Source organism: Pelodiscus sinensis, chromosome 14 (genome assembly GCF_052426305.1).
Source record: "Pelodiscus sinensis isolate ZL-2025 chromosome 14, ASM5242630v1, whole genome shotgun sequence".
Classification (NCBI taxonomy): Eukaryota; Metazoa; Chordata; order Testudines; family Trionychidae; genus Pelodiscus; species Pelodiscus sinensis.
The window spans coordinates 7,084,067-7,111,329 of record NC_143065.1 but is presented as its reverse complement, the minus strand read 5'-3'; the positions used below and the strand labels follow the sequence as shown (position 1 = coordinate 7,111,329).

Below are 27,263 nucleotides of genomic sequence, written 5' to 3'. Positions count from 1 at the left end.
TTTCCAGATGTTACGAACTAGCATCTCATGGTTACCTGTCACTTCTTTAGTCATTTCAGCAGTTTAGTGTTTAAGATGGTATTATCTAGGATTATTTTTAGTTACTGCTTAAGCTTAAAATTTTGGGGGCCTCGTGCCTTTATTTAGCTAAAGTGTTGTCTTACAGGTTTTGTAGGCTTATTGCATTAATTTATACCTAAACCTCACCTAGAAAATACCTAGACTTTTAGGCAACCATACTAATGGGAACTAGAAGTCTTTACTACAGTCTTTAATCTATATTATAGGAGTTACTTACATAAATAGTTTTAGATCACATATCTAAAACTCATGTATATTTTACCCTTGGAATACACAAACCTTTTAATTTTGAAATACATTTAATGCCTAGTGTTCATGTTCTTTTGAGCAGGTGCTACAGTTTATTCATGTTAAACAGTTTATAGTTTAATTTATTGTTCACCATTCTAGAGTTAGATGTTATCGTTCACTTTTTAGCTGTTCTCAGCACTTATCAGCTTGGATGTATTGCTCACTGGTTAGAGGCTACAGATGACCATACCAGATTTAGTAGTTTTCTCTAGGGATGTCAGTGTGTAGATGACTACACGATTAACCAATAAGCATAAGCTTATCAGTTAATCCTGTCGACTACACGCATTCCCCTCCCCCAGCAGTCTCTGTATCAGAGGCAGCAAAGAGAGAGGAGGTGGGAGCCAGATTTTAAGTCGTTGGATTGGCCTGATCCTCCACCTCTACGCAGCTGTCTCTGATACAGAGACAACAGTGCGGAGGGTGAGATAGACGGGAGTCGATATCCATTTTCATCCCATCTTGCGTCACTTAGTGCATTATTCTGGGAGCCCACCTTGTCCGTGAATACAGAGGCAAAGAAAGCATTAAGTACTTCAGCTTTCCCCACATCGTCTGTCACTAGGTTTCCTCCTTCATCCACTAGGGGTGCACACCCTCTCTGATCACCTTCTTCTTGTTAACATACCTGTAGTAACTTTTCTTGTTATCCTTCACATCCTTAGCCAGTCACAATTCCAATTGCGCTTTCGCCTTCCTGATAATCCCCCCAGCGTTCTCGAGCTATACATTTAAACCCCTCCCTGGTCATTTGTTCAAGTTTCCACTTTTTGTAAGCTTCCTTTTTGTGCTTAAGTTCACCAAGGATTTCCCCTGTAAGCCAATCCGGTTTCCTACCATGTTTGCCTCTCTTGCTACGCGTCGGGATGGTTTCTTTCTGTGCCTTCAATGGGGCTTCTTTAAAATACTGCCAGCTGTCCTGGACTCCTTTCCCCTTCATGTTAGCATCCCAGGGGATTCTGCCCATCAGATCTCTGAAGGAGTCAAAATCTGCTTTTTTGAAGTCCAAGGTGTGTATTTTACTACTCTCTTTTCTTCCTTTGATCAGGATCCTGAAATCTACCATCTTATGGTCACTGCTTCCCAGGTTGTCACCCACCTCTACTTCCCCTATTAGTTCCTCCCTGTTTGTGAGCAGCAGGCCAAGCTGCACACGGCCCCTAGTCGGATCCTTCGACACTTGTGTCAAGAAATTATCCCCAACATTCTCCAAAAACTTTCTGGATTGCCTGTGTACTGCCACATTGGTTTTCCAACAGATGTCAGGGTGATTAAAGTCCCCCACGAGAACCAGGGCCTGCGATCTGGAAGCTTCTCTCAGTTGTCCAAAGAAAGCCTCATCTACCTCATCCACCTGATTCGGTGGCCTGTAGCAGACACCAACCACAACATCACTGCTGATATTTGCTCCTTTAAACTTAACCCATAGACCGACTGCCTACCTCTGTGGTTGCAATGGCAGGCCAGGAACCTATTGGAACATTTCGGAGTTCTTTTTTCCTCGCTATGGGGGGTCGAACCCATCTGGTGGCCCACACACTAGACACATATTTGCCCATCCAGTCCCAATAGAATGACTTTCCCAACAGGTCTTTGATTCTCTTTACCCCAACATGGCCACTAGGGTGATCATGGGCTAAGCTCAGGAGCTTTTACCTGTATGTAGTTTGAACTACCAACTATCTCTGAGGACGCCAGTTCTCCTTGTGCCCACCAGAAAAAGTGTCTTTGTATAAAAGTCCTCTTTCTACCACAAACCTGGACCGGTTAGAAGAGCCAAGAAGTGGTAGGTCGCTCCAGGTCACCATCCAAGCTCCTTTGAGTCTCTCATCTGCTTCATGCTCTGCCTGGTACTGCCCCCTTGATGCTAGAGATATCAGCTCCCTGTTAGGTTGAGACTTGGGCTTGGTTCCTATGGAAGCAATGCAGGAGAAACGGGTGTATCTGCTGGTTGTGAACCACTCTCAGCTGGTGCACTGGGTTGCGTTGCAGGCTCTGGCAGTGCCTCTTGTACAGATTCAGTTAATGATGCAGGCTCTGTGGTGCCCTCTGCTGCTTGTTCCTAGCATTGGCTGGTCCACCAGTTCCAGCTCTTGGGCTGGCTCCACCTGGATTCCAGGAACTGGATCCACTGCTATTATTGTAGATACTGGTCTGGGGTCCAGTTCCACCATCTCTGTTTGGGACCCGCGCCCCCCTTTGCTCCGTGTCTTCCTGGTCTGCTGGCCCCCCACCTACCCTCCGGCCTGCTGCCCCCCCCCCCCCAGCGGACCAGGGAGACGCGGAGGGGCTTTTCTCCCCGCGGCTTTGCTCCGTGTCTCCCTGGTCTGCTGGGGGGGGCGGGGGTAGGAGCGGGTCCCAGGAGGCAGGAGCAGGTCCGGAGTAGGTCTCAGGAGGTAGGAGCAAGTCTCAGGAGGCAGGATCAGAACCCAGGAGCAGGGGGCAGGAGCAGGTCTACAGCAGGTCCCAGGAAGCAGGAGCAGGAGGCAGGGGCAGGTCCAAATGCAGCAGGAAGGTCCAGGTCCAGGTCCAGATCCAGATCCAGATCCAGATCCAGCAGAGCAGATCCACAGCCGATAGCAGAGGATCCAGTGTAGCAAAAAGGAGAGAGAGCAGCTGTTGCTTTAAGGGAGCAGAAGAGCCTCCGCCAATGGGCAGTCTCAAAAGACGTGCCTGGGCGGGGCCTGAACAGCTGATTGCAGATCAGCTGTAGAGCGGCCGGCAGAAAAACCGCAGTAGGGGTTTAAATCCCTTCCAGGCCAAAAAAAAAAAAAAACCCACACACAACTGGAGGCTTTTACGCTCCTGAGCGGTTTCCGAGGTGCCTAGAAATAAGGCTGTTGATTGCAGAGTCTTGGTATCAGAAGCCCTAAAAAGGGCTGGATCCAATCAGGTCCCACGGAGCAAAGGATTCGATTCCACGGCGGTTGCTTAATCAGGCGATCTTCAAACAGGAACCTGGTCCGGATACTACACTCGAGCTCACCTCATCTCACGGCGCACACAGACGTACTCTCCCCCTCCCAAGACGTCCCCCAGCGCGGGGGAATAGAAATTTTCTAAGTCCCGCCCGCTCACTCACCGCCGCCGCCCTGTCCTCGCTCATGGCGACCGCACCGAGACCCACCGACTCACCCACCCTGCACACCTCCTCCGGCCTTCCCTCCCTCGCAGCAGGGAGGCCCGGGTGGTGGTGGGGTGCTGGGGGCCCTCTGGGCAGCGTCCCGCTCACCTCCCTCCCTCCCTCCTTCCTTCCTCCCTTCCCGGCAACCTCCGCCAGCCCCCTGGCTCATCTGTATGCGGGCTCCGCCCCCTCTCCCCGCAGTCTTTCTGCCTCTGCCTCTGCTCTTCCGAGCCCTGACTCCATTTCTTGATTTAAAAAAAAAATAAGCAGAAAATTAAAATGAAAAAAGTGGTGGCTTGTCAACGCTGCCTTTGGAAAAACCTCCCCCAGGAGACCAGGGAGAGGCGGAGCAAGGCCGCGGCGAGAAAGGCCGCTCCGCGTCTCCCTGGTCCACTGGGGCTTCCCCCCAGCGGACCAGGGAGACGCGGAGTGGCTTTGCTCCCCGCGGCTTTGCTCCGCGTCTCTCTGGTCTGCTGGGGGGCAGCAGACCGGGGGTTGGGGGGCCAGCAGACCAGGCAGACCCGGAGCAAAGGTAGGAGGTAGGGGCGGGTCCCAGGAGGCAGGAGCAGGTCCAGAGCAGGTTGCAGGAGCAGGTCCAGAGCAGGTTTCAGGAGGTAGGAGCAAGTCTCAGGAGGCAGGAGCAGGACCCAGGAGCAGGTCCAGAGCAGGTCCCAGGAAGCAGGAGCAGGGGCAGGTCCAAAGGCAGCAGGAAGGTCCAGGTCCAGATCCAGATCCAGCGGAGCAGATCCACAGCCGATAGCAGAGGATCCAATTTAGCAAAAGGAGAGAGCAGCTGTTGCTTTAAGGCAGGAGCAGGACCCAGGAGCAGGAGCAGGACCCAGGAGGAGACGTGGAGCAAAGCCACGGCGAGAGAAGGAGGAATAAGGGATCTTCCGGAAAAGGGCTTATTTTACGGAATATCGCGTCTACACTGGCGCTTTTCTCTGGCAAAAACCCCGAGCCGGAAAAAAGCGGCAGCCATGTAAATGCAAATGCCGCGGGGGATATTTAAATCCCCCGCGGATATGCAAATCCGAAGTGTCTCATTAGTATCCCTTTTCCAGAAAGGGATGCCAATGTAGACATAGCCCTTGTGTTTTGTGAAGGCTCACAAACACCATTATGAGAAACAAAGAATGTTAAAAAGGAAATATAGCCTTGGGGCTATAAACACAGGACTGGGAATCAGCATTTTTTTCAGAATTCCTGTTCAACTTTGGTCAAGTTGAACCAATTACTACCTACCTGTCACAAGGTTATTTTTGGTAAATTACAGAAGTACAAAATAATATTCTTTACAAACTTAAATTGATAATTGAGCTTTGTCTTTATGGCTAATAGCATTTTTCAATGAAAATTTATAAAGACAACTATAGATGCATAGATTATTTTTAATTTACATACTACAGCGAGTTAGAATAGATGGATAATATTACTCTAGAAACCTCAAATTTTCTAGCATATGAAAAAAAAACCTTACACTTAAAATCTTCTGCTCATTATAAGTATGTTGATGTAACCAAAATCCTCTAGTACATAAATATTTATACATCTTTAACAGTAGAGTATATAGTGTTTTGCCAGTTCTAAAACAATTAACACCTTAATTTTTTTTTAAATCTAGTTCTCAGCAGTTGAGTACAGTATTTTGGGGCATACCATACATGCAAGTATTTGAAAAGATGTTTTGATTTTGTCCAGATTTAGAAATGAATTAGTAGGTTAACAGCTAAACAGTAGTTATTGCACATTTCTTAAAATGCAATGCTTAAATATACATATGATTCCTTATACTTAAATTTATAATTCAATTTAAAAAGTGTGCATATACACTTATTTGCATGAATACAGAACTACCATTACCTTTTAAGAATCACATTCAAAGCAGAAGTTGTATCCCACAAATACTTTATGTGTGTATATTTCCAATGTGGACTGGTATTACTATATTTGCCCATTTATAAATAACAGGAATAAACAACCCAATTGATCCAATTATCGAAGCCAGAAGAAAAGTCCATAAAAACATTCGATCAAGCACCTGAGCTATAAATTTCCAGTCTTCAACAATCTAAAACACAAAAACAAAACAAAAAGAATTGCTCAATACTCTAGAACATTTACAAGGCCAAATCCTACATTTCTGATTTAAGCAGAAGTTCTATTGATATTGAGATGTCAATGGGACTTCTGCCTGAATAAAGACTGAAGTAATTAGCCCATAATATATATTTTTGTGATTATGCCAGTTCCATAAACATTCAAGATGACTTTTCTATTGTTGCACTTTGTTAGAGCAAGGGTGTTAAATTCATTTTGTGAAGACGGTAGAATACTTTAGTTACAGCCAATCAGGGCTTAACCTGCGAAGTGCTGAACACTTTCAATTTTCTGCAAAATGAAGGTATTCAGTACCTCATAGGATTGGATTCTTTGGGAAATATGCTAACTTCAGTTCCCAAAGATCAGCCAGAGGCTTGTACAAAGATTTATAGTAGAATACAACTCTTCCATAGTAGCTAAATAGACATGTAAGTAAAGTTATTTTTGAGTATCACATTAGGGAAAAAATGTGCAAGGCATTTTTCAGATTACCATATCACTACCATTTTTAATACGATTATTTGTATATGTAGTCAGTTTTGCACACACAACTGCTGTAGTGGTACATGGAAATTCAGCACAATGACATTTCATTAAAATTACATGTGGCAATTAATGTCTATTAGACCTACAAGCTCTGAAAAAAGTATGATTATATACATAATATATTTAGAGATTTGTGCCTCTCTAAATTTGTGTGTCTGCGAGTCTGGTCATCTGAAGAAGTGGGCTGTGCCCATGAAAGCTCATGATACCATCTACATGTTTTGTTAGTCTTTACCAGAGTATTTGCTGTTTTTAAAGTTTATCCTGTACAGACTAACTCAGCTACCCCTTGAAGCTTTCTTCTTAAACAGTAAGAGCTGGAACCACAAAATTCAGTATGCAACTGAAGAAAGTTGTTTGTGCCAAGAAAACGGGAAGCTTTGGGAATGGGACTATTTTCCATAACATGGAAAGGGAGGGACAGAGGGGAGGGACTGTAGGAAGCCTAGATGGCCTTGCCTTGACAATAATGTCTGTCTCAACTACAGTGCAGACCTCTCAAAAGCAAACCCCAGGCCTGGTTCAAGTCTGGTGTACCAAATCACGCAGGCAAGGTGTGGGCTAGGGGAAGCTGAGAGAGTCAGGAGTTGTTTTGCATAATAATGCAGATTAAGCCTGTTAGATCAAGACCACATCAAAAACCTACAACAAGCAACCTTGTACTGGTACTTCTTTTCTGGTAAGCCAAAATTACAGAGTATAGCCATGAAACTGTTAACCACATATATCGTTTTAGCAATATCCTGCGTGGCAGAATGTACTCCAAATATGAGCACAATAGGTGCTTATACAATATGTAATTACCAATACACAATTGATTGGTAGAGATTATTAGAATGACCAAGTTGAGTATAAATATAGGTGTAGAACACATAATCGGTGGAAAGGATGGAGTTAGGGGTCCCCTAATTAAGAAATTGGTGCCTGTTCCTACCCGCAAATGCAATGTGGAAAGAAAGAGGCCGCAACCTTCCATCTGACAGTTGTAAGTTGTTAACGGTGGAACTGTGAGATATATATATAAGTACATGTATGCTTATATCTGTAAAGTTAAATATCTTGTGAACTGTCCTAGGTGTAGATGTTATTATATTGTCTGTGCTACCTGTCCCATTCATTGGAATGGATTTATGTAATTCTGCATTTCTTTCTTTGATTTTTCTGTGTATAATAAAGTTAGAGATATAGTTAATCTTTGGTGTTTACGGTCTCCTCTCATACTTAATATCCCGAACACATGACAGGGACTCAATAGTGAGAGTGGCCACTGGGGCAGCAAGTCTGCAAAGGAGAGCCATAGTTCAGAGGCTACTGGGAGCAGCTGCACACCAAGAAAATGACCAGCAGGGCTGGGGCTCTTCCATCTTGCCTGCTACCAGATTGGCACCTCCTGCCCAGTGTCACAGAGTGCAGGGGAGTCACCGGGCTCTGTACGCCCATCCGCAGTCAACTGTGATTCTCAGCCAGCACATAGAACAGAAGGTTTATTTGTTGACAGGGATATAACATAGTACAGACCTCTTGTTAACACACGAACCAGGAACAGTCAGTACAATCCATCTTGGGGAGAAAGGGGCCCAGAGCCAGCTCCCTGGGCCCCCTCCCTACATTCTCAGCCAGCTGAGCTTAACTCACACTCTTAGCAACTGGTCCCAGCCCTGCAGGCAGCCCTGCCTCCTCTTTTTTCCAGCTTCCCAGGAAAAAAAGTGTCTCCTAATGTCATCTGGTTGCTTCTCCCACCTAAGTTTAGGTTACAAGAGAGCCTGAGCTATTGTTGTGTATGTGCTAAGACAGGGCAGCCTGGTGCAGCCTCCCCTCAGTGAGAGCCACACCCAACATTCCCATCCCCAGCAGGGGATTGGTGCAATCCCCAGGGAAACTGAGGCACACACACAGTTACTACAGTACAGTACAGGACAGTAGGAATCACACACAACATAACAAAGCGAACAGAGTGAATACAATCCCCACTACATCACATCCAGGACACCACCCCCACCAAGAAGGCCCCCTCAAGAGAGGCTAGGGTGGGGAACCATGGCTTTGCCCAGGACAAGGGGCCACAGCAGGCTGGGAGCAACCCACGGAGCCTCACCACCCCCACAGGCTGCAAGCCTCAGGGCAGTAGCTGTAGGACTTTGGGGGAAGCCCCCAGAGCCTGGTCTCCCCCAGACAGCCTATAAGCCATGGGACGGCCCTACATGCCACAGAAGCCTCCAGAGCCCTGTCCCTCCTCCACAGACAGCTTGAAGGCCACAGGAGGGGGGACACTGCAGGCTGGGGCTGGCCCCCAGAGTTGACCTCCCACACAGACTGGAGACTAGGGGGTTGCTGGAGGCTGGGGCTGGCTCTCATAGCTCCAAGCCCCCAGAAGGAGTCACTGGCCAGGGAGCACAGCCCCGCCAGGAGTAGCTGCTGTCAAAGCAGCACTACCCTCGCCATCATGGCAGCCCTGGTTCGCTCTCTCCCTCCCTTGCCCTCCCAGCCCCCTGCCCTGAGTCCTGCACCCCCTTGCTCTGAGCTACCTCCATACAAACCCTGTGCCCGCATCCTGAGAACCCCTGTCCTCACTCTAGCATCCTCCATCCTCTGCCCTGAGCCTCCACACCATTACAGCCCCTGCTATCACTCAAGCATATTCCACCCCCAGCTCTGAGCCCCTCCACACACCAAACCTTGGGCCCTCACTCCAGCACCTTCCACTGGCTGCCATGAGCCTCCAATCCTCCCAGCCTGCACCCCCTCACCCCTCCTATAGCCTCACTCCTGCACTCCCACTCCCTTTTTATTTTAGCAAAAGACAGATAAACTGCACATATTGCCTACCAACAAGCTCTATCTACTATTTGAATAATTTTCCTTCTTTGATTAATATAAACTTTTTTCCTCCATACAAGTACAATTATTTAACTAAAAGTGCAATTATTTAACTAAAGGACATACATTTGCTGCTCATTTTCCACACAAGCCCAAAAACCCATTACTTCACTTAAAGATCAGAGCAATGCTGAGCACATCTTTTATGTTACACAAGTTCCGATTAGGTAAGGTTGTCTTTGCAATCAGGAGGGCTAAAAAAAAATTTAATAAAAGCATTCTTCTGAAGGGAGCCAGATAACTATATCAGCCAGACTTGGAATTCAATACCCCGGGTTGAAATGTTTCAATATAAAAACAAGGAAATTTGTATCATGGTTAATAATAGTGTATGTGTTCCTCTGTAGTAAGACATTATCTAAGCATGGAAACTTAAGCATGCTATACTTATATTTGATACATGGAAATAAGTTAGTTTGGTAAATTAAAAATATGATAGTTATCAATAACCAGTCAATAAAATATGTCCCCTTTAAAATAACTTTAAGATCTCCCTAACTTAATCTGCAACAGTAGTGAATGTTTTGATGGCTAAATAGTACTTTTAATTGTTTTGATAGCATTTTCTTTTAGAAAAAGTACTATTTCTTCCAAAGTTCCACAAACTCTTTTAAAACTAAATCAGGAAATTGTTATTCCATTTAGTAGATAATGGCTTTGGGGGTTGAGACCAAATTGCGAGAATTGTCTCTATGGGTATGTCTACATTATAGGATAAAGTCGTATTAAAATATGTAACTTCAGCTACGTTAATTGCATAGCTGAAGCTGAAGTATCTTAACTCAGCTTTTGTCACTGTCTACACTGCAGGAAGTTGAAGAACATGCTTCCTTTGACTTCTCTTATGTCTCGTGAAATGAGGGTTACCAGCATTGACAGGATCACACCTCTCAGTACGAATCAGCTATCTTAACTCGACTACTAACTCATACCCTGAAAGACTGACTGTGGCAATTTTGTTTTTCTTCTGCAGTGTAGACATATCCTTACCAACTCTTCCATCATTTATCAAAACATAATTCAGCAAATAAGACTTTCCATTTAGCATTTACTCTCTACAGTTGAATGGAAATCTCTGGTCCAAACAACTCCTAGAGGGGAAGGAAGAAACAAAAATTAAGGTGCTATTAATGCACCTCTTGATCGACATATGAATTCCAGTTCAGGACACATGAGAAATGAGTTTGATGGTCTAACAGAAGAGACCTTAATTCAGGGATGGCCAATAATTTCTGAGGGGGAGCCACTTCAAGATTCTGGGCAATGGTCAAGGGCTGCACTTCTCTATGGAGATGGTGCAGGGTTTAGGATGGAGGTTGAGTGTAGAAGGGATTGGGGTGCAGGAAAGGGTGTGGAGTCAGAGAGGGGGTTTAAGTGAACTAAGGGTATGTCTACACTACAGCGCTAATTCTCTTCTCTCTCCCTAGGTGTCTGGCCCAAGGGTTGGCATGGCCCAGTTGTAGTATGCCTCTTTGATATTTAGTGGGGACCAGAAGCTGCCATAATTCCTCTTTGGTTTGCGGATCTTGGACCACCTGGTAGAGGCAATAGTTTCATACTTGGAAGTGCGGCGAGGAGTCCTGTGGCACCTTATAGACTAACTGAAGTGTTGAAGCATAAGCTTTCATGGGCAAAGACCCACTTAATCAGATGCATGTTACGAAGTGGGTCTTTGCCCACGAAAGCTTATGCTCCAACACTTCAATTAGTCTATAAGGGTATGTCTACGCTATCACCCTAGTTCGAACTAGAGTGGTTAATGTAGGTAACCAAAGTTGCAAATGAAGCCCGGGATTTGAATTTCCCAGGCTTCATTTGCATCTTGCCGGGCGCCACCATTTTTAAAGCCCCGCTAGTTCGGACTCCGTGCCCGCGGCTACACACGGCATAGAGTAGGTAGTTCGGATTAGGCTTCCTATTCCGAACTACCGTTACTCCTCGTGGAACAAGGTGTACCGGTAGTTCGGAATAGGAAGCTGTCACCCGCTCCCCGGAGGCCACCCCGAGTTCGGGTGCGCCAGCATCCTGAACAGAGGACTCGCCTCACGATTGACCGCCTAGCCGCGGCCTATGGCTCGTAGCGTAGTGTGCTTCGGGCTCACTTGGACCCGAGAGGCCGGGAAGGGGGCTCGGGCCCTCCCACTCTCCGAGCCCCAACCCAGGGCCCTAAGATGGGGATGCTTGTCCCTTGTCAGTGGAGGGGGTCGAGTTCCCCCAAACCCTCCACTTGCGGAGTCCGCGGCCCCGCCCGGGGTCCCTTCTTCCCGGCTTAGCCCCTGTCAGTTCCCCAGCGAGGGGACAGACTCACCTGGAGTCCCTTCCTCTGGCTAGGACCCGATCGCAGTGGCTCCCTTGCTCTGGGCTCCTCTGGCGGGGGGGTGGACGTTCCCCAGGCCCAGGGGCTTCCCCCTGTCTGGCTGTGGCTACCGCCCATTTGACTTCCCCGCCCGTCCATCCCCCGGGCCGGCGTTGTCCCGGGGTTTAGGGCCCCGCCCCTCCTGGCGTCCTGCCCGTCGCTTCTGCTGACGTCATCCGCAGGCGTCGGGCGGAGCTGCGGATTGTTGGCCGCGTCGGCCCTTGGCGCGGATCCTGGACCCTCCGCGCTCTGCCCCCCCCTCGCCTGCCCCCCCTCTTGGGGCCTGCCTCCCTGCCTCGGCGTGTGGTTCAGTGCGGGGTGGCGTGGGTGAGCCGCCTACCCCGTCACAGAAGCCTAATCCGAACTACCTACTCCATGCCGGGTGTAGCCACGGGCACGGAGTCCAAACTAGCGGGGCTTTAAAAATGGCGGCACCCGGCAAGATGCAAATGAAGCCCGGGAAATTCAAATCCCGGGCTTCATTTGCAACTTTGGTTGCCTACATTAACCACTCTAGTTTGAACTAGGGTGGTAGCGTAGACATACCCTAAGGTGCCACAGGACTCCTCGCCGCTTTTGCAGATTCAGACTAACACGGCTACGCCTCTGATACTTGATACTTGGAAGCGCGGCCCTTGGTGCCGAAGTGAGTTTGCTTCCTCTTCTGCGTTGGGCTCCCTCCCTTGCTCCCAGGCCCAGCTCAGAGTCGAGTCTTCTCTTTGATCCCTCATGAAGTCTCCCCCGGCACCCAGCTACTCTATCCCACTCTCGTCAGGAGGTCTATCTGGGGGCTCTAGCCGGTGGGGTGTGCCCGTTTCCAAGAAGGATCCTCCTTCCTGTTCCGTGCTGTTTCCTTGCACCACCAAACCCCCACTTTGCAGATGCCAGCCTGTTTCTTGCGGTTTCTCCACTCAGGGAGCAGCTGGTGGAAGCCTGGCCAGTCTCAGCCCAGGATCTCCGGGTAGGTCAACCTCTGGGCCAGTCCCACATGACAAACCCCTTCCTCCTGTTTGTCGGCTAGCCATACCCAGGCCGTCGGGTAAGATTGTATATCCCTGTGTACACACTGCAACCGGATAGGGCCTCTCACCAGCTTTGGGGTCGTTACCAGTTCTGCTCAGACCAAAGTCTGGCTGCAGCCGGAGTCCACTAAGGCCGTTACTGGGATCCCTTCCACTGCTATGCTGGTTATTACTTTTGTCCCATCCCTTGGTCTTGTTCTAGAGCTCACCGTTAACATCTGCCCGTAGCTACAGTCCATGAAAGGATAGTCCCGGCAGAAATGTCCTTCCTGACCACACTTGTAGCACTGCAGCGTCTTCCTGGCTGGGGTCTTGGGGTCGGTGGTTCCTTCAGCCCCTTTCTCCTCGGCCCCCTCAGCTGCCAGGTAATCCTCCATGAGGCCCACTGCATTGTTAAGGATGGTAGGATGGTGCCCTCGGCCCCACTTCTGCCCTCCAGCTGGAAGGATCTGAAGGAATTGCTCTAAAACTATTGTCTCGGCCATTTGAACCCCTGTTCATCTCTCTGGCTCCATCCAGCACCATCCCGATTCAGGGAGCCTTTGTGACAACACCCACAGTCTTGCTCCAAGTGAATAGCGTTTTTTACGGAAGTGTTGTCGATATGTGTCTGGCGTCACGCCGGTCTGGTCCAAGATGGCCTACTTTACCTCATGATAGTTTAGGGCATCTTGGGCCGCCAGACTGTGGTACGCCAATTGCGCTGGCCCCGCTAGGTAAGGGGCTAGAAGCATGGCCCAGTGCTCATTTCAGATTCACTGAAATCTGCAAACACTGTGTTTACTACGTGTCACAATTGTCCCGCGCCCGCCTCTCCCGAGTGACCAGCCCTTCTCGCCATCTAAGTCATCAGATAGTGCTGAGAGGGCGGTAGGGGGACCCTAGTCCGCCCTCACAACTGGGTCCTGACCCAGGGCCCTAAGGGGGGAGAGCACTCCTGCTTGCTCCCCTATGGTCAACGGGGCCGCCACCCGTAACACGCCGACCCACGGGTAGTCTGCCCACCCTGCCTTGGGTCACTTCCTACCCGCCTTCTGTTCACTTGGGTTGCGGGTGGGGGAAATGGGGTCCTTCCCCCACTCCCTTCAGTCAGTCTCCACCCTACTCTTTGTCCCGCCATGCAGAGTCGTCCCCTCCACCCCCCTTTTTCCCAGCTGCCGCCTCACTTTTGAACCAGGTGCCACAATGCCACGTGACGCGGCCAGCCTGTCCGGCGTTACGTCCCAGCCTGCCCGCTGTGTTATGCCCACCCCGGCCAACAGATCGAGCTGCACGAAGTCAGGCCCCGGTGCCGACGCACATTCAGCCGGGATGGCTCCGGCAGCGGCTGCACCGCTAGCCTGCAGCCCAACCTTGCCCCCTCTCCCTCATGGTGCGGGAAGGGCCATGGGAGTGTGGAGCCCCGGGGCTCCATCACAGGTCTCAAGGTCCGGTCAAAAGTACATGCTCCTCTCCTGGGGTATTTACAGCCCTGAGGCCTAATCAAAAGTACTCAGCCCTCTCCAAGGCCATGGACAGCACTCTGGCCTCATTCGTAGGTAAGGCCTTGGGAGCTGAATTGTGGTGGGGTGAGAAGGTAGGAGGACCCAGGCCATCCCGCTCCTCAGGTTCCAGCCCAGGGCCCTGTAGACAGTGGCAAATTCCACTGTCTGCTTGGCAGGGATTCCTACCGATACACTCCGAGCCTCTGGAGGACAATCCTCCGCCCTGGGCTACTTCCTACCGTAATGAGAGTTCAGTTCTGTCCTGTCTTATAGTTCCGCAAGCCAGTCCCAGTCCGAGGACCTCCTGGTTCGGCACTGTCGCGGGGCTGTGGGTGCCGGGGCGGGTTGTGGCAGCGGCTGCTGAGGCTGCGGCAGCAGTTGCTGAGGTGGCGGCTGTGACTGCTGGGATGGCAGCTGAAGCAACTGCTCAGGAGCTCCTACCTGAGCTCCTTCACTTCTGGAGTCTCCCCCTGAGTAGCTGGCTCCCTGGGATTTTATCCCTGGCCTCTCCTTTGAGCAGACCCAGCAGGGCCATGGAGGTGGAGCCCGCTCAGCCAGTTGGGCTAGGGAAACTCCCTGTGGTTCAGTGCAGGGTAGCCCTGCCCTGTCCCACACACACATACAAAATAGGAATTGGCTGTCTAGGAAGGAGCACGGCAGAAAGGAATCTAGAGGTCATAGTGGACCACAAGCTAAATATGAGTCACTGCTGAAAAAAAAAAAAGCAAACATTCTGGGATGCATTAACAAGTGTATTGTAAGCAAGACACGGGAAGTGATTCTTCTTCTCTACTTTGCACTAGACCTCAACTGGAGTATTGTGCCCAGTTCTGGGCACCACATTTCAGGAATGATGTGGAGAAACTGGCGAAGGTCCAGAAAAGAGCAAGCAAATGATTAAAACATGACCTATGAGGGAAGACCAAATGAATTAGATTTGTTTAGTCTGGAAAAATAGTAGCTTTCGAGATAGTAGCTTTCGAGTACTTAAAAGGGTGTTACAATGAGGAGGGAGAAAAATTGTTCTCCTTGACAGCTGATGATAGGACAAGAAACAATGGGCTTAAATTGCAGCAAGGAGGTTTAGGTTGAACATTAGGAAAAACTTCTGAACTGTCAGTGTGATTAATTGCCTGAGATGGTTGTGGAATCTTCATCACTGAAGATATTTAAGAGTAGGTTGGATAGACACCTGTCAGGAATGATTCTAGATAGTGCTTGGTCCTGCCGTGAAGGTAGGGGACTGGACTTGATAGCCTCTTCAGATCCCTCCCAGTTCTAGTATTTGATTGTAGGATATGTATTACCTTAGCACTTACTAACAAATTTCAATCAAAATATTCACACCAGTTAAAACTCCACTTGTAGTAATTTTAAATAGTATTGGACTCATGAAAAATCAAATTAGTCTTGTTTCTTCTTTACTTACTGACAGATAAATATTTAGAAGTGATCCAGCTACTAGACCTGTGGTGTCCAACACGCTAGCCACTAAACACACGTGGCTATTTGGCTGGTTGAGTGTAGATAGTTCATTATGGCAATAGCCACTATAGTGGCTACTGGTTTAGAACTGGTTGGACACCACAGTACTAGACCAAAGCCCTGATCCTGCAGGCACTGGTCCCCTCTGGGGAACGCTCATTATAGGATCAAGATCTTTTCTCTCTTATTAGTGTTTTGCCTCATAACAACATAGACCAGGGGTGGGCAATAATTTTTTATGAGGGGCCACTTCAAGAATTTTTATATGGTCAAGGACCACTCTCTTCCATTATATTAATGGAGAAGGTGCAGAGTCTGGGATGGAGGTTGAGTGCAGAAGAAGAAGTTACTCACCCTGTGTAGTAACGATGGTTCTTCGAGATGTGTCCCCGTGGGTGCTCCACTCCAGGTGTCGGGTCCCGTCCCGGCGCCGCTGGTCGGAAGTTTTCCATAGCCGTAGTTGGGCCGGACCGCGCATGCGCGAGCGGAGCGCGCGGCGTTCGCGCCTTTGCAACGGTCCGGCCCCCCCCCTTGTCAGTTCCTCTCACCGCTCGGTCCCTGAAAGACAAAGCAGAGAGACCCGGAGCGGGGAGGAGGGTGGGGCGTGGAGCACCCACGGGGACACATCTCGAAGAACCATCGTTACTACACAGGGTGAGTAACTTCTTCTTCTTCTTCGAGTGGTCCCCGTGGGTGCTCCACTCCAGGTGAGTACAAAGCAGTAACCCAGAACGCGCTCCGGGTCAATTATTTTCTACCGTGGACAGTACCGCAGAGGCTACTGCAGCGTCTGAAGCCCACCTCTTCGTTATGGCATAATGCCGTGCGAAAGTTATACTAGAAGCCCAAGTAGCCGCACGGCAAATATCCGCCAGGGGAACTCCCCTTGCAAATGCAGTGGAAGTCGCTACAGCTCTCGTGGAGTGAGCCCGAGGTAATGAAGGAAGAGGTTTGTTTCTAATTGAATGACATTCCATAATACAGAGTGTGATTAATTTTGCAATGCGTTGAGTGGAAAGTGCCTTGCCTTTCGATCTAGGTGCCAAAGATACCAACAACCTGTCGGTTCGTCTCCACTGGCGCGTTCTGTCTATGTAGAACGACAGTGCACGTCGGACGTCAAGTGTGTGGAACAGAGCGTCTCTACTGGAGGAATGAGGTTTGGGATAAAAGGTCGGTAGGACGATAGGTTCATTGATATGGAAAGAAGAACAAACTTTGGGGATAAAGTCCGGATGTAATCGGAGCGTTACTGTGTCCTTGGAAAAAACAGTGAAGGGGGGGCTTGCCATCAGCGCCCCCAATTCCCCTACCCGTCTCGCCGATGTAATTGCAAGCAGGAAGATTGTTTTCATCGTTAAAATATGTAGCGAAACCGATGCCAAGGGCTCAAAAGGTGGGTGCATAATGGTATCCAGCACTAAGTCGAGATTCCAGGAAGGAGAGGGCGCGCTTCGTGGCGGATATAAGTTTTGAAGTCCCTTCAAGAACCTTTTTGTAATTGCGTGAGAGAAGAGCGCAGAACCCCCTACTGGTTGATGAAAAGCACTGATGGCTGCCAAGTGCACTCTTAAAGACGAAAGCATAAGACCTGACTCTCGTAAATCAAGGATGTAGTCCAAAACGTTCTGTAGAGGAGACGATAGGGGGTGTATATTGTTCTGAATGCACCAGTCAGAAAATCTCCGCCACTTTGCCAGGTAGGTATTCCGTGTAGACTGTTTTCTACTGTGAAGAAGCACTGTCTTGACCTCTTCGGAGCATAGATTTTCATCTCCTTTCAACCAGTAAGAAGCCACGCCGTCAGATGCAGCGACTGCAGCCTGGGGTGTAACAGCGTCCCCCCTTCCTGAGTGAGGAGATCCTGATGGAGAGGAAGAAGGTAAGGTGGTTGAATTGACATCCTGTGTAAGAATGGAAACCAGGCTTGTCTGGGCCATGCTGGAGCTAGGAAAATGACCGTTGCTGCCTCTAACCTGATTTTCTCTAGTGTTCTGGAGATAAGCGGCGTGGGAGGAAACGCATACAGAAGTGCTTTCTTCCACCTGATCAGAAACGCATCGCCGAGAGAGCTCTTGCCGAGCCCCGCTCTCGAGCAATATAGGTGACATTTCTTGTTGTCGTATGTTGCAAATAGGTCTACCAGTGGAGTACCCCATCTCTGGAATATGGCAGATAGAATGTCTGTCCTTACTTCCCACTCGTGATCCGTGGGAAACTGTCTGCTGAGGGAGTCTGCAATCACATTGGCGGTGCCAGGTAAGTACGATGCTGTTATGCTTACGTTGTTCTGTATGCACCAATTCCAGCACCGCACTGCTTCGGCGCATAGGGAACGTGATCGTGCTCCCCCTTGTCTGTTGACATAATACATCGCCGCTACGTTGTCTGTCAGTATCCTTACTGTAAGCCCTCTGATCTGGGGAAGAAAGTGTTTGCATGCGTAGAAGATTGCTCGAAGTTCCAACAGATTTATATGCAGACGTCTCTCGTTGAGCGACCATTTGCCCTGTATTCGCTCGTTGTCCATATGGGCTCCCCAGCCTATGAGCGAAGCATCCGATGTTATCTGCACTGTTGGTTGCTGTCGATGGAATGGAACTCCCGTGAGAAGGTTTCTCGCTTCTGTCCACCACTGCAGCGATCTCTGAACATGTGGAGGCAACCACACTAGCTTCTGAATGTCGTGCCTCACGGGGACGTAAACCGTGGATAGCCAATGCTGAAGGCTCCTCAAGTGGAGGCGTGCATGAGGAACTACTGCTGTGGCCGCTGCCATGTGCCCGAGGAGACGAAGGCAATTGTGTACCGATATGGTCATGTTGCCAGTGAGTATAGTGACAAGATCCTTGATTGCTTGAAATCTTTCTTGCGGTAAGTAAGCTCTTGCCATGCGCGAGTCTAGGTTTATCCCTATAAACCTTATAAACTGAGTTGGAATAAGTGTCGATTTCTGCTTGTTGAGAAGGAGGCCGAGTGATTCGAAAGTTTGTTCGACCATCGCCACCATTTGTGACGCTTCTCGCTGCGTGGCACCTTTTATTAAACAGTCGTCCAGGTACGGATATATTATCACCTGTAACCGACGCAGATAAGCTGCTACGACGGCCAGGGTCTTTGAAAACGCTCTGGGCGCTGACGCCAGCCCGAACGGTAGAACGCGATATTGAAAGTGATCGTGGCCTATCATAAATCGTAGAAAACGTCTGTGCGCAGGATGTATTGTGATGTGAAAATACGCATCTTGTAAATCGAGGGCAGCGAACCAATCGTTTAAATCGAGGGACGGTATTATGGAATTCAGGGTCACCATTTTGAAACGCTGTCTGCGAAGATAACGATTCAAACCTCTTAAATCGAGAATGGGCCTCCAACCCCCCGTTTTCTTTTCCGTTAGAAAGTATCTGGAATAAAACCCTCTTCCCTTGAACTGATCGGGGACCCTCTCTATTGCTCCGATATCCAGGAGACGATGAACTTCCTGTTGCAAGAGATTTTCTTGAGATGGGTCCCTGAACAGGTACGGGGAGGGTGGGGTGGTGGGGGGGATGGAGGTGAAAGGAATGGTGAAGCCGTTGTTTATGACTTCCAGTACCCATTTGTCCGTTGTTATCTCGACCCATTGGTGGTAGTAAGGTCGTAAGCGGTGGTGGAACATGGGTTTGTCCAGGTTGATTGGTAGTGTGCGCTTGCCCTCGACCAGGGAGTCAAACTTGCTGCTTTGAGGCAGCCGTGCCTGTCACTCTAGGTGGTGGTGGACGCCTCCGCTGGGGGCGCTGTCTCGATCGCGCTTGGTCGAAGGGGCGATTCTGCTGTCTCCTCGACTGATAGTCATACCGTCTCTGGTATGGGAAATAACGCCGGCGACGGAATGGTGGTGCGTACATGCCGAGCGTGCGAAGCGTTGTTCTTGAGTCCTTCCCAGTATGAAGGATCTCATCTGTTTTCTCCGCAAACAATTTTATCTTATCGAACGGGAGGTCTTCTACCTTGGAGTGCAGCTCCTTAGGTACCGCGGCCGTGGCAAGCCAAGAAGATCGCCTCATTGATACCGCTGTTGCTACTCCCCGAGCCGCTGTATCAGCTATATCCATAGCTATCTGAAGATTGGCCTTTGAACACGCATAGCCCTCCTTGAGAATAGACCGTAGTAGCTCCCTGTCTGCCTCTGATGATCTCTGAGACAGCTCAGTAAGCTTTGTTATACTATCAAAGCTATGATTGGCTAGGAGAGCTGTGTAATTCGCTATGCGAAGGAGCAACGTGGCTGATGTGTAAACCTTACGGCCAAAGGCATCCAGTTTCTTCGCCTCCTTATCAATGCCCGCATTTTTCAGCTGCGGGTTCTTAGCCCTTTGGAGAGCTGCGTCGACCACCAGCGAGTTTGGTTGCGGGTGAGTGAAAAGAAATTCTGAATCTTTAGACGCTATAAAATATCGCTTTTCTGCCGGTTTTGACGTTGGTAAAGTCGAAGCCGGGGTACGCCAGATTTCCGCAGCTGATTGGAGGATAGCCTCGTCCATAGGCAAGGCGACCTTAGATTGTTGTTTAGGGTTTAGGTTCCTCCAGAGCTTGAATTGTTTCGTTGGAGTGTCCAATATCTGAACCTCCTGAGATTGGGCCACTCTCCTAAACAGATCTTGAAAGTCCTTTGTGTCGTCTGGGGGAGATGGGTCCCCTTCAAACAGTGCGTCGTCAGGGTAGGATGACGACATATCTTTTTGTGACATATTGTGCAGCTGATCGTCCACATCCGATATCTGCCCTTCCTCAGGCTCAGATAGCTGGGCTGAAGGTGAGTGGGTGTGCTGTCGAGATGACGCCCCCTTCCAGTCCTTAATTGGTGATAATTGTCGCGATTCATGAGGGGTATGACAACAACAATGGCCAGGACGATAGTGATGCCTTTCATATTCGGATGCTCGATGGCCCCTATGATCAGGGTGATCAGGCGAAGACCTTCGGGAGGAGTATCTACTGGCATACCTCCTATGATAGGATCTTGGGGGGGAATAACTTGGTGAACGAGATCTATATGATGATTCCCTATAATAACGATGACATCGCCCGTGACGATCAGAATAACGAGACCTTGATCTGCATCGCGGGGACCTTGTTTGGTGATGAGAAGATGTGCGATGAGTAATGGTTGGTGAATGAGAGGGAGAAATTGAAGGCTCGAGTGAGGGTGAAATTGAATGCCTCGTGACAGATTTCTTAGCAGCCTTAGTGGGGACTGCAGAGACAGAAGGAGTCTCTCCCCCTTGCACTGATAAAGAAGAATGGGCAGGGGGAGGACTAAGCAGGACTGCTTCGTCCTGCTGTGTTACTGCCCTAGCCGGCACCCCAGGCAGCTGTTCTTGCGGTGCCGTTGCAGCTGCAAACTGATCGGCCGGTGCCGAGTCGGCACGGAGGGGGGCGCTCTGTTTATTATGCTCACTGAGCTCCGCGGTGCCGTGTGGCAGGGTTGCATCCGGTGCCGGACCCGGTGCCGGCTTACCCTGACTCAGTCCAGGCATTTGCGGTGCCGTTCTGACTCGCGGCTGGGCAGACTGCCGCGGCTCCAGCCCTTGGAGCGGTGCCGAGCGCTGCGTGTCAATTGCGCTCTCAGCGGGACGTATAGCCGGTGCCGATGACGTGCGGCTTGATGTTGCCGCCTGCGGCTTATTTGATCTCTCCGGCTGTCTCGCGGCCCCGGAGGCTCCCTGTTTATGTCCCTGAGACACACGGGACAATGAGGGGGGCGGGAGGGAGCGGGCAGGGGAAGCCCTTTTCTTTTGCGTTCCCGTTGCCGGTGGAGACTTCGCTCTGTTACCGTGCCCTCCGGGCGCTCCTGATAGATGTTGCTCAGAAGGCTGTAGCGCTTTATCACAGAGGAGGAGCTTTAAGCGCATATCTTTTTCTCTCCGCGCTCTGGGAGTCAGCTTTGCGCAATGAGCGCATTTTTGCGGGACATGCGACTCTCCCAGGCATCTGACACAGGCTTCATGCCCGTCAGAGGCTGGCATAGCCTCCTTGCAGTGTATGCACCGCTTAAAACCTGGTGAGCCAGGCATAATCTCCCTCTCTCGTCCTCTTCTTGTTTTGTTTGTTTTTTTTTTTTTTTTTTTGTAATTAACTACTATTCTTTTATCTTCGTCTGTTTTCTTTTTCTTGTCTTTTTTTTTTTTTTTTTTTTTTTTTTTTTTTAAGACGGTCCTGTGAGGAGAGAAATGGCGTTCCGCCAGCGACCACGGGCGGCTGAGAGGAACTGACAAGGGGGGGGGCCGGACCGTTGCAAAGGCGCGAACGCCGCGCGCTCCGCTCGCGCATGCGCGGTCCGGCCCAACTACGGCTATGGAAAACTTCCGACCAGCGGCGCCGGGACGGGACCCGACACCTGGAGTGGAGCACCCACGGGGACCACTCGAAGAAGAAGGTAGGTTGGGGTAATGGATTGGGGTGTGGGAGAAGATGATGGATGTGAGGGGGTTATGATCTGTGGCAGGAGCACAGGAGGGAGTGCAGGGATTCAGGTTGTGACAGGGGTAGGGAATTGGGCTGCAAGATCTGGGAGGAGGTTGTGGCCTTGAGGAAGGGTATAGGAGGGCATGCAGGATCTGGAAATGGTTATGGACACAGAGGGTTTAGGTTACATGGGGTAGGAGTAAAGGAGGGGGGCAGAGGGTTGAGGGGAAGAAGGGGCTGGGATGCTAGAGGCAGGCTCTGGGAAGCCATGACACAGAAGCTAATGGCCCTGCAGCTGGCTTTTCTGAGCACCAAGTGGAGACAGGGCAGGAGCCTGGTTGAGGCTCCCACAGGCCAGATCCAGCAGCTTGGTGGATCACCTGCCCTTGATATAGACTATAAATATATATTTAAAATACTTAAATCAGATAATGCAACATTATGGCAAAGAAAGCAAATGATATAAAGGAAATTGACCTAGAGCAACTGTTGTACCCCTAGCAACCATTTAGGCATGCAGTTATTTGAATGTGTGATTGCTGGATGAATAAATACACCTGCACATTTTTTTTCCTGACAAATATTCCTTCACCTGTACTTCAATAAAAAAAATGGATATTAGTGCAACACTACAGTTGAAAAAAGAGATACTAGGTCAATTCTCCACTCACTTATTTCAGTTTAAATCTAAAAATCAACCAAGTTACACCAGTGAGAGAAGAATTGGACTCATACAATTCACATTTATGGTTCTGACAGTAATAATATTGTAGCCATACATTTAGGCAATATTGTATAGAAATATTATAAAATGCATTAAGATAAGATACCCAGTATCTAGTACAGTGGCTAACAATAAGTCCTGAGTCTATGAATACATCTCCTAGGTATGTCTACACTACCCCGCTAGTTCGAACTAGCGGGGTAATGTAGGCATACCTACCGCACTTGCAAATGAAGCCCGGGATTTGAATTTCCCGGGCTTCATTTGCATAAGCCGGGCGCCGCCATTTTTAAATCCCTGCTGGTTCGAACCCCGTGCCGCGCGGCTACACGCGGCACAAACTAGATAGTTCGAACTAGGCTTCCTAGTTCGAACTACCGTTACTCCTCATTCCACAATGAGTAACAGTAGTTCGAACTAGGAAGCCTAGTTCGAACTACCTAGTTCGTGCCGCGTCTAGCTGCGCGGCACGGGGTTCGAACCAGCAGGGATTTAAAAATGGCGGCGCCCGGCTTATGCAAATGAAGCCCGGGAAATTCAAATCCCGGGCTTCATTTGCAAGTGCAGTACGCTTACATTACCCCGCTAGTTCGAACTAGCGGGGTAGTGTAGACATACCCCTAGATACTACCATAACACAAATAATTAATAACAATACATATACACATTGTTATTCACATAGCTATCCCATGAGAGCAAATGTCTGGGGCAGAAGCAAATAAAGCAGGGGAGAAGAGTCAAGAATGCCAGTTTTCCCCCAACAGATAACCTCTGGAAAAATACTGGGAAACTCCCACACTGCCTGAAATCACTACATGATCATCTCATATGGTGCCAGACAGCAAAATGGGTGCACTATTTCCAGACACTGGAATAGTCGACTGAAAATGGTGCTTGTGTCATAGAAGATTTTTGGAAAAGCGAAAAATAAAACTGCTATTTCAAGATACATTTAACTGATGCTGAAGTGGTATTACTGTCTATTAAGAAAGTGTTTTTTTGGTTTTAAACATATTGATTAAAATAAACCTTTTAAAATGCTCTGCATTACCATTGTCATACATAATACACATTGGTTACCACTTTAAATTTAATCTTACTATAACATATGGAATACTTAGAGAAGGATTATTATTAGTTCATAACAATAATTATTCTTGTCTGGACTTAATTTTGTAATCCTAAATTTAAGTGTATTTCTGCTGAACTGCAAATAAGACTGCTTTAATATTTAAAATATATATTTAAATTTGAATTGACAATAGTATCTATGTTTTAAAATTAAGAATATAGGCTCCCCAACACTAATGTGACAAAAAAATAATTCAGTAACACCTTACAGGAAAAATAAGATTTAGAATATTCATTCACTTTACATTGTAATTGACTAAACATCTCTAATGGATTTATAATGATAAAGAAATACTTTCAGAAAGACCACAAAAGACTTAATTGTAAAAGGGAGACATACAGTTTTTGGTCATCACTGGAGAAAGAGGCAGTTACTCACCTTGGTGCAGTAATGACGATTTTTCAAGATGTGTCCCCCCATGGGTGCTCCACTTTAGGTGTCGAGTCATCCCAGCACCACAGACCGGAGTTTTCACGAGCAGTGGTCAGCCAGACCACGCGTGCATTGCACACACCTCGCACCATTCGTGGCTTGTGATCTCTTGCTCAGTCTGGCTCCTACCAGCTCCTCGAGTCTGTCCTGGTGTCTGAAAGATACAGGAGATTCCGAAGCAGGGAGGAGGGCGGGTAGTGGAGCACCATTGGGGAGACACATCTCAAAGAACCATCGTTACTGCACCAAGGTGAGTAACTTTCTCTTCTTTAAGTAGTGTCCCCATGGGGGTGCCACTGTAGGGGTATGTCTACACTACAGCACTAATTCGAACTAACTTAATTCAAATTAGTTAATTCGAAATCAGCTAATTCAAATTAGTGCATCTAGACCTAAAAACTAATTCGAATTAGCGTTTTGCTAATTCGAAATATCATGTCCACATTGAGTGGACCCTGAACCGAAGTTAAGGCTGGCCGGAACCAGTGCCGGCAGGGCATCAGGTTAAGACTTAAGAGTGTGGAGCTGCTGTCTCAGGCTAGCCGAGGGCTGTGCTTAAAGGGACCCGACCCCTACCCCGGACAGACAGTTCTCAGGGTTCCCTGCTTGCTTGTCTACCTCGATGAGGGACAGCAAAGCAGTCCTGTCTTGGAGTGCCCTGAGTGCCTGCACTCGGGACACCACAGCACTCGGCCATCAACTCAGCTGTACTTGCCACAGGCTGCCATCTGGGGTGGTCAATCGGGGGGCTGTCAGGATCCAGGAGGCCCTGCAGGAGAGCTTCCACCCCGAGGAACCCGCCCATAGGGGGCTCGTGCCCCATTCCTCCCTCACGTCCTTCCACTTACCCTTCCCTAGCCCCCCTTCCTGATGTAAAAAATAAAGGACACATGTTCAAAAATAGAAACTCTCTTTATTTAACAAAACTGGGGGGGGGGGGGAGATTAACCTCTGGGGAGACTGGGAAAAGGAGGTGGGAGAGAGGAAGAGAGAGGGTGGAAGAGGGGAGGAGGAAACCTGGGAGGAGGGAGCTGGAAGGGGGAAACCAGGGGAAGAAGGAGGAGGGGAAGTATAAAACTATGGTACGTGATATCTTCAGTATTGTGTACCGATGTGGTCTCCTCACCTCAAAAAAGATATTTTGGCCTTGGAAAGGGTTCAGAAAAGGGCAACTAAAATGATTAGGGGTTTGGAAAGGTCCCATATGAAGAGAGGCTAAAGAGACTGGGACTTTTCAGCATAGAAAAGAGGAGAATGAGGGGGGATATGATAGAGGTCTATAAAAGCATGAGTGGTGTGGAAATGGTGAATAAAGAAAAGTTCTTCATTAGTTCCCATAATAGAAGGGCTAGAGGACACCAAATGAAATGAATGGACAGCAGGTTTAAAACTAATAAGCAAAAGTTCTTCTTCACACAGCGCACAGTCAACCTGTGGAACTTCTTGCCACAGGAGGCTGTGAAGGCTAGAACTATAACAGATGATGCCATGAGCAGAAATAATGGCTAGCAGGAATGTAACTTTAAGCATTATTATTGTAAGAGGAGCAGTTGCTATCAGCTCAAAGGGAGCATAGGTTAGAGTGTCCAAAACTAGCTCCAAGTCCCACGCAGGTGGTGGTAACCTTAGTGGAGGATATAAGTTGGAGAGACCCTTGAGGCATCTACGTGTGGGGTAGGATGTGCAAATACTGGAGAACCATCCACTGAGGTGTGGAATGCGGTGATAGCCGCTAGATGTACTTTCAAAGACACTAGAGCTAACCCTGTTTCTCTTCATAGCAGGATGTAATCCAAGATGGCACAAAGGTGCAATATGTGGATCCAGTTTCCTACCGGTGCACCAAGTTATGAATCTGCGCCACTTTTGAAGGTAAGTGGATCGAGTGGATTCTATTACTATGTAATAAAATGTTTCTCACTTTCTCTGAACATTGGAATTTGTGTTCTTGGAAACAATTATAAGCTAGGCTGTCAACCGTAGCGTATGAGGTTGAAGGTGAATTAGCGTTGTGTTGGGTTAGGAGATCAGGATACATGGGGAAAGTGATAAGATGAGTGAGGAAACATCTAATAAAGGTAAGGGAACCATGTTTGCCGTGCCCAGAATGGGGCTATGAGAATCACTGCTGTGCCGTTTCTGTTGATCTTCTCGAGAACCTTGGGGATGAGTGGTGTAGGAGGAAAAACGGATAAGAGGGCCTCTCCTCCTGCAGTGGAGGAGAAAGACATCCCCTAGAGATCCTTGACCTATGCCAGCCCTTGAACAGCATTAGCTGGCATTTCACTTTTTTGTATGAGGCGAAAAGGTCTATATGTGGGCGACCCCAACAATCAAAAATCAGCTGGAGGACATGTGGATGGAGCTCCCATTCATGGTCTGCTGAATGAGTCCGCTAACACATTGTTGGCTCCCAATAAGTAGGAAACTTTAAGGGTAACCATGTTGTGGATGCACCAGTTCCACAGTCGAATCGCTTCGGCACATAGAGAGCGAGAATGGTGGTTTATATAATACATTGTGGCAATGTTGTCGGTAAGTATCCTTACTGTGGTCCTGGATGTGTGGCAGGAAACGTTTGCATGCATTTGCAACTGCCCTGAGTTCCAGTAAGTTGACGTGCAAGGTAGATTCCTTGGTTGTCCATAGGCCTTGAACAGATATGGCTCCCATATGAGTTCCCCATCCCACGAGGGAGGCATTGGTAGTTATCTGTGTGGTAGGTTGGTCTTGATGTAAAAGATAGTTTGGCTCAGTCCACCACTTCAGAGATGTTATGACATAGGCAGATGGGGACACCTGTCTGCGTATGTCCCTTTTCCTGTGAGAGTAAACGGAAGCTAGCCAAAGTTGAAGGCAATGGAAGTGGAGCCTCACATGACCAACCAAGTAAGTTGTAGCTGCCATATGTCCCATGAACTGTGGGGCTGTTTGTGATGGTAAAAACAAGGTCTTGGATAGCTTGGAATCATTGCATTGGTAGGTACGCTCTTGCCACGGTTGAGTCTAGATAGGCTCCAATGAACTCTAAGGTTTTTGTAGGTAGAAGTGTTGACTTCTGTTCATTGATAATGAGGCCTAAGCATTTGAACATGCTTCTGGTTATGGATATCATGTACAGACTATCTGTCTCTGATGGCCCTTTTATTAGATAGTCAT

The 27,263-nt window shown here is 48.6% G+C and overlaps 1 protein-coding gene and 1 long non-coding RNA gene across 10 annotated transcripts in view; one reads left to right on the top strand and one right to left on the bottom strand.

The window, feature by feature from the left end:
- LOC142818357 (uncharacterized) overlaps positions 1 to 27,263 on the top strand; it is a 60,334-nt gene that overhangs the window by 20,267 nt on the left and 12,804 nt on the right. For 3 of the 8 annotated variants that reach the window (XR_012895844.2, XR_012895842.2, XR_012895838.2), the window contains exon 2: positions 25,889 to 25,976. This is a non-coding gene — a long non-coding RNA (uncharacterized LOC142818357). Of the gene's footprint in view, positions 1 to 25,792; positions 25,977 to 27,263 lie in introns of those variants that run through there. The other 5 variants (XR_012895839.2, XR_012895841.2, XR_012895836.2 and 2 more) reach the window with 2 other exon arrangements.
- The window catches only part of CHRNA5 (cholinergic receptor nicotinic alpha 5 subunit), a 59,537-nt gene continuing 37,145 nt past the window's right edge, over positions 4,872 to 27,263 (bottom strand). For both annotated transcript variants that reach the window (XM_075897598.2, XM_075897599.2), the window contains one exon: positions 4,872 to 5,567. In XM_075897598.2, coding sequence (XP_075753713.2) covers positions 5,406 to 5,567 — 162 coding nt within the window. In that variant the 3' untranslated portion in view covers positions 4,872 to 5,405. The remainder of the gene's footprint in view (positions 5,568 to 27,263) is intronic.